Source organism: Mustelus asterias, chromosome 23 (assembly GCF_964213995.1).
Source record: "Mustelus asterias chromosome 23, sMusAst1.hap1.1, whole genome shotgun sequence".
NCBI classification, from domain to species: Eukaryota; Metazoa; Chordata; class Chondrichthyes; order Carcharhiniformes; family Triakidae; genus Mustelus; species Mustelus asterias.
This window is the reverse complement of record NC_135823.1, coordinates 23,377,729-23,394,535: the sequence shown is the minus strand read 5'-3', so window position 1 is coordinate 23,394,535 and position 16,807 is coordinate 23,377,729. Positions and strand designations below refer to the sequence as shown.

Sequence of the window (16,807 nt, the reverse complement as noted above, 5' to 3'; positions counted from 1 at the left end):
CTTCTGCACTGCAGGGTTTCTATGATAACTTTCTAAGTCTTTCCTTCTGGTAATGGAGGCAAAAATCCTGGGGCCATTAGGAAGAGTTGGGTGTGACCATAAACAGCATCTGGATGCTGTAATTGAGCTGGACCAAATGGTATTTCCATTAAACCTTGTGAGTAAGAAACCAAGCAACCATTCACTGCACATTCCTCTTCCTCCAGAGCTGTTCATAATCCAACAAGAATTGGGGAGGAGTTCAACACAAACATTTAAACAACCAGGAAACAATGTCAAATTGTGAGGAGCACTGAATGATGGCATGGGGAGTACAGACGATCTTTCTTTAAGCAGCAGAATCTTCCCTACTTGGCTATTTCTCGAGGTGCTACTGTCGAAAGGAGTGCAGGGGAATGTATGTGAAGGAGCTGTATTTAACGATCAGTGTGGTGAACAGTTTTGTTGGAGTATCTCTGCTAGCACTACCATTCTGCTTTCAACAGGTAATTACTATTCAGATTAAACCTTGATTCAAACAAGATCTGACAGTGTGATTAACTCCCGTCAGGAGAGCTGGCAGCAATATCTGCTCACCTCCCTGGTCAGCAGGGAGTTTAAATTCGATTCACATCTTGACTGCAAGTTTACCTAACACATTTACTTAACACATCTTTTGTCTATTTCCTAGCTCTGCTGTTGATTCTTGCTGGTTAAATCTGGTTGTAGTAGCAATTTCAGAATTCAGATTTTGAGAGCCCACTGTGCTGTATATTGTACAGATTTTCCAGAATGGCTTGAGATTTTGTCACTTGACTCGACATACACTCTATCAATCTAAAGTGGACCATTTTATATACACAGAGTGCTGAGGCTTTGCCACTTTCAAATGAACACTAAGCCTGACTTAAAATCTGAGAGGTTCGTGATTCGCATATAAATGTGAGAATATGAGAGCATAGATCATCAGCAGATAAACTAGTCAATTCTCCCGACATATCAGTCACTGACAGTTTACTCCTGACTATATTGCATAACAAGTTAATGAGAAAATCCCTGCCTGTTGGGAACTGGTTTGGCTGGTTAATGAATTAAGACTGCAACAGAACTGCTGCTCTACACAATATGCTCGATGGGCTGAATAGCCTATTTCCTAAAATGATTGAACATCATTTACTTGCGTTTTGTAAGTTCCATACTTGGCTCAATAGCCTTCCTTCCTCTGAACCAATAAATGATTGGCTTCAGGCCCCCAGCCTGTCTATTTTCTAGACTGACACTGCAGTGCTGCACTGTTAGAAATCTCACAACACCAGGTTAAAGTCCAACAGGTTTATTTGGAATCACGAGCTTTTGGAGCGCTGCTTCTTCAAGGTGTTGTGAGACTTCTTACTGTCCCCACCCCCAGTCCAACGCCGGCATCTCCACCTTTTAGTAAATGCTGTGTATCAGATGAGATATCACGAAAGTCAGTTACCGTCAACCTCGCTGTTGACCCCTGCCCCAAATGTGGTGTCCTCACCAAATGTTGTTACCTTGAATTCCAATAGTCAAATCATTTATATTAAAATTAAGTCTAACAACATGATGCGACTTTGAATAAGTATGATGCTGTGGACCAAAAAAAACATCATTTGCGTCGCCAACAAAGTATTGTTGAAATGGAGTTTGTTTGGTGTATGCAAATTTGACCTGCACAAAAACAGCAATCAGATAAGTTTTGTTGGTGTTGATTGAGGGATCATGCTTGGACAAGGTATCTTTCCTGCTTTCCTTCGAAATGCACCGTGGGATCATTTTCATCTATCCGAGAGAATAAACAGGGCCTTGGTTTAGTAAGATTAGCACAATGCAGGAATGCATTGATAAACTTGTGGAATGGGCGTTTAATTGTAGTATTCGCAATTACAATTCTCCTCCCGCACCTAGTGATGCACTAAGGTAGACTTTCATCTGTTTCCATAGCTAGTTACTTCTGGAATAGATCATTAGCCTGTTGCCAGTGAGGTAGTATATTTCTGATTAATATTAAAGGACATAAAAAACAAATCATTTCTAGGGATACAATCAAAAAGCTGATAAATTTTGTTAACTTGTATGGAACTATACTTAGATCACACTTAATACAATGAACAATTCTGATCTCCATATTAGAAAAGATTACAGAGGCACTGCTGAAGATGAAACAAAGGTTATTTGATTTGATTTGGTTATTGTCACATGTATTAACATACAGTGAAAAGTATTGCTTCTTGCACTCTACACAGACAAAGCATATCATACATAGAGAAGGAAATGAGAGAGTGCAGAATGTAGTGTTACAGCTATAGCTAGGGTGTAGAGGAAGGTCAACTTAGTGTAAGGGAGGTCCATTCAAAAGTCTGATGTCAGCAGGGAAGAAACTGTTTTTGGATCGGTTGGTATGTGGCCTCAGACTTTTGTATCTTTGTCCCGACGGAAGAAGGTGGGAGAGAGAATGTCCGGGGTGCATAGGGTCCTTAATTATGCTGGCTGCTTTTCCAAGGCAGTGGGAAGTGTAGACAGAGTCAATGGATGGGAGGCTGTTTTGCGTGATGGATTGGGCTTTGTTCATGACCCTTTGCAGTTTCTTGCAGTCTTGGGCAGAGCAGGGACCATATCAAGCTGTGATACAGCCAGAAAGAATGCTTTCTATGGTGCATCTGTAAAGGTTGGTGAGAGTTGTAGTGGACATGCCAAATTTCCTTCGTCTTCTGAGAAAGAAGTTGGTGGGCTTTCTTAACTATAGTGTTGGCATGGGGGAGACTAGGACAGGTTGTTGGTGATCTGGACATATAAAAACTTGAAACTCTCGACCATTTCTATTTCGTCCCCGTTGATGTAGACAGGGGCATGTCCTCACTATGCTTCCTGAAGTCGATGACAATCTCCTTCATTTTATTGACGTTGAGGGAGAGATTATTGTTGCCGCACCAATTCACCAGATTCTCTATCTCATTCCTGTACTCTGTCTCATCATTGTTTGAGACCCAACCCACTATGGTGGTGTCATCAGCAAACTTGAAAATCGAGTTGGAGGGGAATTTGACCACACAGTCATAGGTGCATAAGGAGTGTAGTAGGGGACTGAGAACACAGCCTTGTGGGGCATCGGTGTCAAGGATGAGGTGAGGAGGTGTCAGATTATATCAGAACTGAGATGTTGTACCTGTCAGGAAAAATTGAACAGGTTGGGTCGCTTTTCTAGGAAAGGAAAGGCTGATGGAGGGCCTTTAAGATTATGAAAGGGTTTGATAGGTTGGTGTAGAAATGATGTTTCCATTTTGCAGGTGAGACCAGAACTGGGCACTATGAATATAAATTAGTCATTAAAAAAACTATTTAGAAATTCAGGAGAAATGCCTTTGCCCAGAGAATGGTGAGAATTCAGAACTCACTGCCAAAGCGAGTCGTTAAGGAGAATAGATGTATTTAATGAGAAGTAGCATTGGAGAGAGAAAGGAACAAGAGGATATAGATGAAGTAGTGTGCGAGGAAGTTTGTGTGGAATGTAGCCACTGGCATATACCATTTGGGCCGAATAGCCTGTTTCTGTGCTTTAAATGCTCGTCATGATGTGGAGATGCCGGCGTTGGACTGGGGTAAACACAGTAAGAAGTTTAACAACACCAGGTTAAAGTCCAACAGGTTTAACCTGTTGGACTTTAACCTGGTGTTGTTAAACTTCTTACTGTCTTTAAATGCTCTGCAGTCCCATGCAGTTGTTTAGAAGTGGAAAGGATATAGAGAGGGCATTGAAAGTACAGTTTAAAGAGGTAGGTTTTAAGCAAGCCATTGGAGTGGAGAGGCAGAGAGGCATAAATGGCTATGGATGAAAGGTCAAAGGAGGAATGATATCTAGCGGCTGAAGGGAACAGGAAAGGGTGTTTTCCGGTCTGCTGTCTCTAAGGTATGAGCGAATCATGCAATCCTACCCTCAAAGAGGTCTTATGGGCTCAGAGTTATGGCATTGTAAAAAAAAATGGCACTTTGCCCTTAACCTGTCCTTTATGTTTAAGGCCTTCATTAATTTGCTTCCACCTCCAGTAAGTCATGGCAGAAAGATATTTTTGAGTTTAAAGGGTGCTACACTAACAGGGCACACTGTGAGATACCCTGCACCTGAAACAGCTAGCCCAAATCCACATCTAAGAACTGGGACATACTGACTTCTGCTAGATTATCCAACACTCGCAATTGACACACTTACAGGATTTATACACAATTTTAAAAGGTAGGTTTTAGATAGAAACAGAAAAAGGCACTTCTCGGACAGTTAGGCAGAGAGAAGATGGATTTTTAAATGAGCAAAGTGTTATTTTTAACAGCATTGAAATTTGTCCCTCTCACTAATGTGGAAAGGAAATGGTCTCAGACCTTCCTTTTTCATATTTTCCATGGCACATTCTATCCAAAGAAAGCGTATTCAGGACATAACCATGTGAAGTCATGAATATAGCAATGTTGTGGCAACAAACAAAAATTTTGTGAAGCCAAATAAACATTTTGGAAGATCAACGCAGACAGAGTTACACACACACTAATAAAAAAGGACTAGTATTTCTTATCATTTAGACATTTTGCAACTAAACCAAAGAGCTCAAGAATCTAAAGTGAAAGGCCAATTTAGGAAACTTGTTATTCAATGGGGTAACCATCACTGAATCCTCAACTGTCAACATCCTTGGGGTTACCATTGACCAGAAACTCAACTGGACTCGCCACATAAACACAGTGGCTACAAGAGCAGGTCAGAGGCTAGGAATACTGCAGCAAGTAACTCGCCTCCTGACTCCCCAAAGCCTGTCCACCATCTACAAGGCACAAGTCAGGAGTGTGATGGAATACTCCCCACTTGCCTGGATGGGTGCAGCTCCAACAACACTCAAGAAGCTCAACACCATCCAGGACAAAGCAGTCGCTTGATTGGCACCACATCTACAAACATTCAATCCCTCCACCCACCGATGCTCAGTAGCAGCAGCAGTGTGTACTATCGACAAGATGCACTGCAGCAATTCACCAAAGATGCTTAGACAGCACCTTCCAAACCCATGACCACTTCCATCTCGAAGGACAAGGACAGCAGATAAATGGGAACACCACCACCTGCAAGTTCCCCTCCAAGCCGCTCACCACCCTGACTTGGAAATATATCGCTGTTCCTTCGCAGTCGCTGGGTCAAAATCCTGGAATTCCTTCCCTAAACACATTGTGGGGCAACCCACAGAACATGGACTGCAGCGATTCAAGAAGGCAGCTCACCAGCACCTTCTCAAGGGCAGCTAGGGATGGGCAATAGATGCTGGCTAGCCAGTGATGCCATGTCCCACGAATGAATTAAAAAAAATTCACTGTGAGAATTTATTGAGCTTTTAGCAAGTAGATGCGTGTAACTTGCCAATTGCATGAACAAGGCCAATCACTTATGTAACATCCATCATGTAAAAAGAGGCAAGAGTACATTACTGAACAAGTGGAAAGGATATAGAGAGGGGATTGAAAGTACAGTTAAAGAGGTAGGTTTTAAGCAGGCCATTGGAGGGAGAAAGACAGTGAGGCATGAATGGTATGAACAAAAAGATTGGAGGAATAATGTCTCGTGGATGAAAAATCTGCCTTAGGTAAAGTAGTAGAGGGAACAGGTAAGGGGCAGTAATCCAGCACTGAGGGTTCAGGTTGGTCCAGCAAGAATATAGAAACATAGAAACTAGAAGTAGAGTAGGCCATTCGGCCCTTTGAGTCTGCTCCGCCATTCACCTTGATCATGACTGATCATTGAATTCAATATCCTGATCCCCCCTTCCTCCCATATCCCTTGATCCCTTTAGCACCAAGAGCGATATCTAATTTCTTCTTGATAGAAACGTAGAATATGATCAAAGGAAGGAGGACTTCTAGATATTGCTGGTGTATTCTGTATTCTGTGATGAAATTCTGATGTATTCTGTGACTTCCATCTTTTTATAAACTGCCCATTGCGATCCAGATTCATGTCCCCATGTTCAACAAAGACTCCACTCCCAGGAACCATCCCACATTCGTTATGAACTGAAAATTGATCAAATGTGCAAAGCACACAATATTAAAAATACTCTTGAATGAAATGAGACATCCATAAGAACAAGCTTCAGAAATTCAGTGTGGATGGTGATACAATGGTTAGCACTGCTGCCTCACAGTGCGAGGAACCCATGTTCAATCCCAGCCTTGGCTGACTGTATGGAGTTTGCATGTGCTTCCTGTATCTGCCTGGGTTTCTTCCGGGTGATCTGGTTTCCTCCCACACTCCAAAGGGAGCAGGTTAGGTCGATTGATCTTGCTAAATTGCCTCTTAGTGTCCCAAGATGTGTAGGTTAGGAGGATTATGGGGTTAAATATGTGGGGTTACAGGGATAGGGCCTGGGTGGGATGCTCTGTTGGAGAATCAGTGGAGACTTGATGGGCCGAATAGCATCCTTCTGCACTACAAGGATTCTATGTACTGATTCTAAATGTGCTCCATATATGATGTAGAGAAAGGGGGCAATGACACCAGCTGGAAACTCCCCCAGCTCCAAGAGCGCATTACACCGTCAGAAAAAGTTCAATGACCTTACGATAGCAGGCAAGGTACCACATTGATACATGCCCTTTTGTCCAGTGGGCGGGGTGAACACCAACATACTCTAAAATAAATAACTGCACATGCCACATTCATACTTCATTGTGCTTAAGAAGGTCAATGCTCACTACAAATTCTGTACTCTTGCCAATGCCTCGAGCCTCCAACCCTGTCAATGTCTCAGGCTAGCTTTGGAGGAGCAGAGTATTTCAGAGCAGCTCCAGCACTGGAACAGAGTATAGAGACAGAGTGGAGCAAGGCCATAGAGGGATTTCTCATTCACAGCAAGGGTTTTATATTTGACATATTAGGGAATTAAGATTTGTGGATGAAAAACAAACTTGGTGCAGAACAGAATTCAAGCAGCAGGAGGTTTGGATACGTCGGTGTTGATGGAGGATGGGAAACAAAGAGGAAAGCTTTTGGGTAGACAAGTCTGATGGTTATAATAACATGGCTAAGTTGGTAGTAAAGCTGAAAGTGATGGACAATGTTGTGGAGTTAAATGGACAATAACTGTTGGTGATGGATGTGGGATATAAATCTTAGGGAGGGAGTTTATCATTGGGTGCTGTTTCTATTGATGGGACAGGAAGCATGCGCCATTTCCACTCACTTGCTTTTTCCTGCACATGGCTACAATTAAAATATAAAGTGCTGGCGGCATGCACGGTGGAAGCTCGTTATTCTGCGGAGGGTGAAGCCCTTCACTGATGGAACCCACTGTCAGCTGACAATGCAGCTAAAGACCGCCTATAAAAGAGCCTCTGTATCACGGCCAGAACTTACCTTTCCAACTTCAATGCCATTAACGTAAAACCTCTTAAGAGCACAAAGGGTGTTTTTTTCAAATTTCAAATTCACTCGTAAATAAGTCACAATACCTCAGTTTTACTTTATTCATATGTACATCATCTAGCTTAATCAGAGAGCTAAATATACTGGCACATGCCATAGTTAGCACATATTGATGGTTAGAGGGGAGTTCAGGGCATTTCCTCGCTTGAGGAAGAAACAATGTTGTGTTTCTTGGTTCACTCTTTATTGAATGTTCATATGAGTGTCCAGTGTTGTACTCACCACTCTGCGGGACATGGCTGCGTTTATAAGTCAGCTGGCCTTCTCTTCCAAGCATCATAAAGGACATTGTCCAAGCTCAGTCTCAGCAAAGCTAATCAAAATGTTGTATGTCCTGTAACAATTCTGCCAGAGAACACCCTGAGATACATATACATTTTGACACTGCTGATACTGCCCTTTATAGACAGTTCCCACCACCCCCCCATTTCCCTGATAACCCTCCTTTACGCTACAGAGTTGATCAAGGAAATCCACTGACCTCAGACCCAACTGCACACAGCCAATTGGTGCGGGCCACCTATAAACAAGCATGAACCCGATGTCGCGGGGTTCTAATGCGTCGTTGACTTTATCTCGAGGGTGGGATGTATTCAAAAAGATTTGATGCTAATGAGTATTCATGGCACAGAAATGTATTACAAAGATGAACCCAACCCCATGACGCATTAGACCCGGCATGTCACAAACACCCTGCTGATTAACATCTGCACCTCAACCCACTATCAGAAAATCCAAATCTCGCCTCCCGCCAAATTGGTCACTTATCCTGCACACCACCTTTCTTATTCTTGCGGGTTCCATAACATTCCCCCCTCAGTTCAGGATTCAGACTTGGAATGACAGAGGCGCTGTGTTTGGGGGGGGGGCGGGGGTACAGATGTCTTTATTCATGAGAGGTTTTCATGGAAGTAACATTGAGGCACAGCCATTGTACGGAATTAACTTCACTGAGTCACTCTGGAAAATTCAGCTCACAACCAGTCTAACTCGTCCTGCCACATGGAAGATATTTGTTCTGCTCCACCTCTCGAGTCTTCGCTATTGTTGGACCTGATGAAAGATTCCCAGAGTTGGGGAACATTTCCTTAAAAAGTAGTTTGCTGGTTTCGAAAACAAGTTGAGGCAATTGATGCAATTGGTGAGGTAAAGCTAGCCTTGGAAAGAACATTTGCCTTCGGGGCACCCAGGTGTGGATTGGCTTAGACTGCTGCTCCACCTGTTGTTACACAAGTGAAAAGACTAGCAGTAGGCTGAAATGAGGTAAGTAGGAAGCAGTCAGCAACCCCACTGGGACAGGCAGTGATTTGCTAACATTTTATGGCCTCTCTCATGGAGTGTTTGGAGGCAGGAAGGGCACTTCGCTAGGCCTTATGGCGGTTTGCCTGTCCTACCTTCACCAAGATTAAGGCCCTTAGTGGGCAATTAATGGCCACTTAAGGGTCTCATCGTGTCACTGCTGGCATTAATCCAGTGATGGGCAAACCTGTCGACATGCGGTGTGCATGACAGGTAAAATTGCGGCCAACTTGTCACCTCTACAGGAGTGGGCGTTGCCTCGACCCTCGATCCCTTGCTGCCACCCCTCCTGCAACCCTCTCTCCATGACCCCCAACCTGTGAAAGCCCTCCCACCATTACATCGATCCTCGATCCTCCTCAATCCTGGGCCTCCAGTAAGTGTCATTCCAGCAACAGCCCCTGCCTCCCAAATGGCGCTGCCATTCAAAAGTGATGTTGGTCTCTGATTGGTAGGTGGGACTTCTACCCTCAGGGTCCTTGATCCCAGGAGAGGCCCGCCACAGGCTACCTAAGTGCCTGAGTGACACTTATTTCCACTGGGCCTTTCTGGAGGAGGACACATGGGTTCCTCGTCAGCTCTCTCCAGCCAGCAGACAAGCACAATGATGCCTCCATAAAACCCAGCCCATGATTCTGCAAGAAGTTGCATTAATGTAGCACCTATCACAACCTCAGGACATCCCAAAGCACTTTTTAAATAATGAACTACTTTTGAAATGTAGCCACTGTCGTAATGTAGGAAATTGTTACAAATACAAAGTTTATCAGATTGTTATGTTTTGCCTGTCTTTTTAATTCAGGGTAGAATGGAAGAATGAAAGGGTCACATTCATAGAGTTTCATAGTCATAGAGCTTTACAGCACAGAAAGAGGCCCTTCGGTCCATCATCTCTGTACTGGCCATCTAGCACCTATCCACTTTAATCCCATTTTCCAGCTCAAGATTCATAGCTTTGTATACTATAGCATTTCAAGTGCTCATCTAAATGCTTCTTAAATGTTGTGATGGTTCCTGCTCCCATCACCCTCTGGGTGAAAAGGTTTTCCCTCAAATCCTCACTAAATGTCCTGATCTTTACTTTAATTCTATGCCCCTGATTATTGACTCCTTTACTAAGAGGAAGAGTTCCTTACTGCATCTATGTCCCTCATAATTTGTACACTTCAATCAGATCCCTCCCCGAGCCCTCGGTGTTCTAAAGAAATCCCAGCCTCACCAGCCAAAACACTCCAGCCCAGGCAACATCCTGGTGAATCTCTTCTGTACCTTCTCTAGTGCAATCACACCCTTCCCATAGTGTGGTGACCAGAGCTGCACACAGTACTCTAGCTGTGGCCTGAAGAGTGTATTATACAGCTCCATCATAGCCTCCCTGCTCTGATATTCTGTGCCTCAGCTAATAAAGGCAAATATCCTATATGCCTTCTTAATCACCTCATTTACCTGTATTGGCTGCCTTCAGATATCTTTGGACATGCACCCCCCAGGTCCCTCTGGTCCTCTGTACTTCCTAGTGTCCTGCTGATCATTGTGTGAGGCCATGTGACCTGTTATGAATTCTGCCTGACAACAGGTTTGGGTGGCTCGATTGTTAAAGGTTGAATGGGGGCCCAGGTTGTCTGTCAGGGAAGAAGGTGCGAGATATTCATACTTGTGAGCAATGACCAGAGCAGCTGTGCTGACAGTGGATAGACTTTTAGGCCCAAATTTTCGCAAAGCCAGAAAGGCTCCACACCTTAGCTAAAATAGTGCCTGAGCCCTGATTCCAGAAGTGCCACATCCGAATCCAGCACCCACCATTTTGCCCAGGGTGGGGGATACAGGGGCAGGACCTACCTTGTTAATGGAGGCAGTGGCATAATTAAAAGTACAGCAACCTTCAGTTAAAAGTCACCCAGGTTTCTGAAACATATTTGAGAGGCTTAAACCGACCGGAATTCTTTGGAGAGGTCAGGTACCTTTTTGGGGAGGTTGGGTACCATTTTGAAGAGGTCGGTACCATTTTGGAGAGGTCAAATCCCTTTTTGGAGATGTCAGGTGCCATTTTGGAGAGGTCAAATCCCTTTTTGGAGATGTCAGGTACCATTTTGGAAAGGTCAGGTACTATTTAGGAGATGTCAGGTACCTTTTTGAAGACCTTTAAAAAGGTTCACCAAGTGTCACAGAACTTCCACAAACTAATTCACATATTCCAAAGTGCTGGTATTAGCACCTTTACCACTGGCTCTGGCTGATTCTCCATCCCTGATGTGCAGCTGGGTGGGTAACTCTGGCCACTTCTATGTCTGTCTCCTTCACATTCCTTATTGCCTGTAGCCTCGCGAACATACCCTCAATCTGGGCCATCTCCCTGGCATTATGGGCCCTCTTGCCCTGTAGATACAACATAAAGAGTGAGCATATAGGGTCACCAGGGATAGATTTATTGAATGTGGACTGCCTCACAGTGGACATTTGCAGCTGCACCGTGCGCACTCAAAGGAGTAATTTGGACATACAAGCCTACCTGCTACAGGAGAGGAATGTGCCTGGTCTCTCACCATTGGTTCAACATTTCAATTGTGAATGGTCACTCAGACCACTGTGTGCTTGTGCTGAACAACTCAACTTACCAGAGTGCAGCTGGTTGTGGAATCTCTCCTCATATTGAACCCAATATTTTCCATGGTACCCTAGTGCACAGTGGCTTACTCTGGTCATTCCCGCTTGGTTGATGAGGGCAGGTTCTGGCAGCCACTAGGATATAACATGGAGCACCCTCTCTGGACCTCCTCCTCCAGGATCTGGAGACCTTGGTCGCTGAGGTGAGGTGCAGCCCCTCTCGCTGCTTCTCCACTTCCCCTTCCGAGAGACCATCTGGCATAAGAAATGCAAAAAGAAAAGGCGCGTGAGGCTTCCAGATTTGAATGTTCTCACACACTTATGTCTGCTTACATACATGAACTGTGTCCTCCATCCCGTCAATGCCTAATGTTGGGAGTGGAAGGGCAGTGGGTCTGGACAAATGCAGGGCAGCCTGGATTCCATGTCTGTCACTGCCAGACAGCATGCTGAGCTCCCAGCCACCACCCTCCTGGCCTGCTCCCTCTCAGTCACTCTGCTGTGCCATGACAGAGTGAAGCTCTGAGGGTCCTAGTTGAGGTTTGAAGAACGACTACCCCCTGAAAGATGTGCGGAAAGGGGACAGGTGGGAGGACAAAGGATTGTGGCTAAAATGGCGTGTACCAGTCATCCCCTGTGGCATTGTGGTCATCAATATAGAATATCATGGGCAGTTGATGGTGCCAAGATGCTGTATCTTGTGAAATGTTGCCAGCCTGAACTTGGTGTGGCTTCTTTATTCTAATGTGAATAGGCATCAGCAATCCTTTTTCCAATGGATGGCCCATGATGTCCCATTTGTTCCAGTTGGACTATTACAGTTTGTACTAACCTGATTGGTTGGTTGACATCTCCACCTACGTCCAATATCTTCCTTCCCAGCATGCCTTTAAAATCCCGACCGGGTCTCAACTTATGCCCGGCCCACCTTCGCATCTCCACTGTAGGCCCGACTCCAGTTAACCCCCGACCCTGGAATAGAAACCTGAACATTTGGGGAAGTTTCTCTTGGTCAGGATTGAGGAGTTGGAAATTTTCCAACTCTCTGCACTCGACCCGGGTGTGGAAATTCGGCCTTTAGTCTCCAAGTCTGTCAGAGAGATGTTCGGAATGTCAGGTTTTATAACTGGTTATGCTTTAAACTGTCTATTTAATTTCAAGGTAGAATCGAGTTGGGGGTTTAGAAAAATGTTAATTCGCATTTCTACCTGGATATAAGGTCCATGTGGTTCACATTGGCATGGATATGGGCTTTGAAAGGAGAAGAGTCCATAACAATCATTGTAGTATCGGGTTACAGGATTTTTTCTGAAGATGTCCCTGAATCTTACAGACAGGTTAATCTTCAAGAATCTGAGAGCAAGAGCAGAAAGTTAGAGGCATCTGGCCCTACACTGGGAGCAGAGAAAATGCTGTCCTTGTAATTCGCCACACAGAAGGTGGGTGGGAGTCTATGTTCTAATTGAAAAGACCAAGTTCATGAGGATTTAAAGGAGGCTGGAAGATTCACCTGGCTTTGTCTAAAGGGAGGAATCTTTCGGGTGACCCTTACCGTGGAAGTCAGTTCAATGATTTAGAAGTTATCCATTTGGAAAGGGAAAAGGAAGCAAGCCATCAGAAACTTAGAATAGCTTTGGATTGGCTCCTGAAGAATGAAGGGTCCATTAAAGGACAGAGTAAAGTATAACTGTGGAGTGGGACTTTTGGTCGGGTTAAAAGATAAATGGGAGAATGTTCCTCTAATTTAGAGTATAAATTGCCTACTGAAATAATTTAAAGTTTATTTATTAGTGTCACAGGTAGGTTTACATTAACACTAACACTGCAAAGAAGTTACTGTGTTAGTGTTTGGTCAATGTTAACTTTAGTTTGTATATTGCAGTAAATGTCTTAAAACTTGTGTGATTCTTCCAGCAATTCACTTGAAATGCAAATACCTTTAAAAAAAATTTTGCTCTCTCCAGGGATATGTTGACTGGTTTCAGTCAAGGTGATGATAGGGGCATTGCAAATAGTCTTGGTATGTCTGGCTTGGTTAGGGTGAAATTTGCTAAGATTTCCCTTCCTAATCACAATAAATCTACCATTATTGCGCATCAGGCTACAGACTGTCAACTATCATAGCTTCCATGGTCTGACCAATTCCTTTCATTCCATGTTATGATGTTCAGTGCACCAGGCATAGAGATGTCTATGGGCCCTGCAAACATTCTGCTTGTAACATTGCACAGAACTGGCAACTTTCTTAGTCAAACTATTCCAGTGCAGATATAACACTGGAATCTACCTGAATATGAAGGAAGTTGCCCCTGTACATTCCATTCACAAAACTGGGTCAATCTAAGCTGGCGAATTATCAGTTTATCAGCCTCCGTCTGATCATTAGTGCTGGAAGGAATCACCTCTAATCCCATGAGATACATTAGCTGTTCACCAATGCTCAGTTTATGCTTTGCCATAACTATTAATCTCCAGATCTCGCCACAGCTTTGATCTAGTCTCGGACATGAGTTGAATGGCAGGGGTTGGGTAAGAGTAACTGTCCTTGACACAAAGAAAATATTGACCAAGTGTGGCACAAGAGAGCTATTAACTGTTATATGTCTTAAACCACCAGATAATCAAGTTCACAGCAAATTGAACTCCAGATTGGCACGGTGGCACAGTGGTTAGCACTGCTGCCTCACAGCACAAAGGACCAGGGTTCGATTCCCACCTTGGGTCACTGTCTGTGTGGAGTTTGCACATTCTCCCCGTGTCTGCATGTGTTTTCTCCGGGTGCTCTGATTTCCTCCCACACTCCAAAGATGTGTTGGTTAGGTTGATTGGCCATTCTAAATTGACCCTAGTGTCAGGGGATTAGCACGGTAAGTATATGGGGTTATAGAAATAGGACTTGGATGGGATTGTGTCTGGTGCAGACTCGATGGGCCAAATGGCCTCCTTTTGCACTGTAGGGATCCTATGATTCTATGAAACTCTAATCAGCAAATTGCAGTGCTGTTAATAAAAAGGTCTTGAGAGACTGAGATACAATAGTTTACCCATGTGGTCTTCACCTTGGGTCTGTTCTAACAAAATCCAATCATGCTAGGATTTTTATACATGTCTTCCTTACCAAATACAATAGTGGCCATGGGTGATTGCAATTTGATCTCCATGTCATTCATTATCAATATATCTTTTGCCCATTTAATCCAGACCATTCCTGTTTCATCCAATAGAGTTTGTGTAAGGGCATCTACTATCATTAAAAGGCATTCCTGCTTCCCCTAGTCAGACTTGACCTTTGGATCACCAATAATCAGGTTTCTTAACTTGTTACGAGCACTCAATGCTTTTCCCATCACACACAGAAGGCCAAAGTATCACTAACCATATTAGTGAAGTCACAATTAACCTCTGAGTGCTTGAATCAAACTGAAGCCAGTGAGTGTCCAACAATGACAGAGTCCCAGCAAGAAGGGCTCCTCTTCAGGAGAGGAGGAGGAAGGGGAGAAAACTTAAATAAAGAAATACCATAGTAATGAAAGCAGTAAATACTGAAGGAAGAAACAAGGCAAAGAAACAAAAGTATATTTTGTAAACTTTATTTTTATTTACATTTTCAAACTTATTAGAATTATGCATTTTTTTACACTTTCAAGGAATGCTATACGAATATAAATAATGAGGTAAGAACGAGCAAAGACTGGTACAGCCTTTTAAATTCACTTTTATGATCTGAATGCCACTGGCTAGGCCATCAGTTCTTACCCATCCTTAATTGTCCTTGAGAAGGTGGTGGTGAGCTCCCTTCTTGAACTGCTGCAATTCCTGAGGTGTAGGTACACCCACAGTGCTGTTAGGGAGGGAGTTCCAGGATTTTGACTGAACAACAATGAACGAATCGTAATATAGGTCCAAATCAGGATGGTGTGTGACTTGGAAGGGAACTTGTAGGTGGTGGTGTCCCCAGGCATCTGCTGCCTGTGTTCTTCTAGAGTAGAGGTTGTGAGTTTGGAAGTTGCTGACTAAGGAGCCTTGGTGAGTTCCTGCAGTGCATCTTGTAGATAGTACACACTGCTGCTGCTGTGTGTTGGTGGTGGAGGGAGTGAATGTTTGTGGATGGGGTGCCGATCAAGTGGGCTGTTTGTTCTGGATGGTGTCACGCTTCTTGAGTGTTGTTGGAGTTACGCTCATCCAGGCAAGTGGGGAGTATTCCATCACACTCCTGACTTGTGCCTTGTAGATGGTGGATAGACTCTGGGGAGTCAGGAGGTGAGTCACTCGCCGCAGAATTCCCAAAGTCTGACCTGCTCTCGTAGCCACAGTATTTATATGGCTGGCCTAGTTAAGTTTCTGGTCAATGGTGATACACCAGGATGTTGATGGTGGGGGATTCAGCGATGGCAGTGCCATTGAATGTCAAGGGGAGATAATAAGATTCTCTATAATTGGATATGGTCATTGCCTGGCACTTGTGTGCTGTGAGTGCCACTTTCTACTTATCAATTCAGGTCTGTATGTTGTCCAGGTCTTGCTGAATGCAGGCATAGACTGCTTTAGTACTCAAGGAGACATTGCACAATCATCATGGCATGCCTTATGAGGATAGGTTGAGAGAGCTAGGTCTTTTCTCCTTGGAGAAGCGAAGGATGAGAGGTGACCTGATAGAGGTGTATAAGATGTTGAGAGGTATTGATAGAGTGGATTCTCAGAGGCTTTTACCCAGGGCTGAAATGGTTGCCACAAGAGGTCACAGGTTTAGGGTGCTGGGGAGTAGGTACAGAGGAGATGTTAGGGGTAAGTTTTTCACTCAGAGGGTGGTGGGTGCGTGAATCGGCTGCCGGTAGTGGTGGTGGAGTCAGATTCGATAGGGTCTTTTAAGAGACTTTTGGATAAGTTCATGGAAGTTAGTAAGATAGAGGGTTATAGGTAAGCCTGGTAGGTAGAGACATGTTCGGCGCAACTTGTGGGCCGAAGGGCCTGTTTGTGCTGTAGCTTTTCTATGTTCTATGTTCTTCTATCAGCAAACATCCCCACTTCTGGCCTTATGATGGAAGGAAGGTGATTGATGAAGCAGTTGGAGATGGCTGGGCCTAGGACACTACCCTGAGGAACTCTTGCAGTGATGTCCTGGAGATGAGATGACTGAGTTCCAGTCAGCACAACCATCTTCCTTCACGCTAAGTATGACTCCAACTAAATAGAAGCTTGGCAAAAGAACCAGTTGGCCAAAACCATTTATTGTGCGAAGGTCAATGAGTGACTGCACTGAGGGGAGCATGGATTGATGGGAGGGGTGGAGGGGTGCGGGGAGGTGGGATTGGAAGGGTTCGGATTTCATATCACAAGAAGCAATTCACACATTGCTGAAAGTCAAAATCAAAGCTTCTCTCAGTGCCATTAGAGTGCTGTTAGTCATCGCATAGGGGGTTACATCCTTATCTCTGAGTCAGAATG

General features: G+C 44.1%; 1 protein-coding gene across 1 annotated transcript in view; it reads left to right on the top strand.

Annotated features, from left to right (window-relative positions):
* The first annotated feature begins 286 nt into the window (after positions 1–286).
* Positions 287–16,807, top strand: part of LOC144510363 (solute carrier family 38 member 10-like) — a 56,210-nt gene continuing 39,689 nt past the window's right edge. Inside the window, exon 1 of the mRNA XM_078239803.1 lies at positions 287–485. Within this exon, the coding sequence (XP_078095929.1) occupies positions 396–485 (90 nt within the window). The 5' untranslated portion in view covers positions 287–395. The remainder of the gene's footprint in view (positions 486–16,807) is intronic.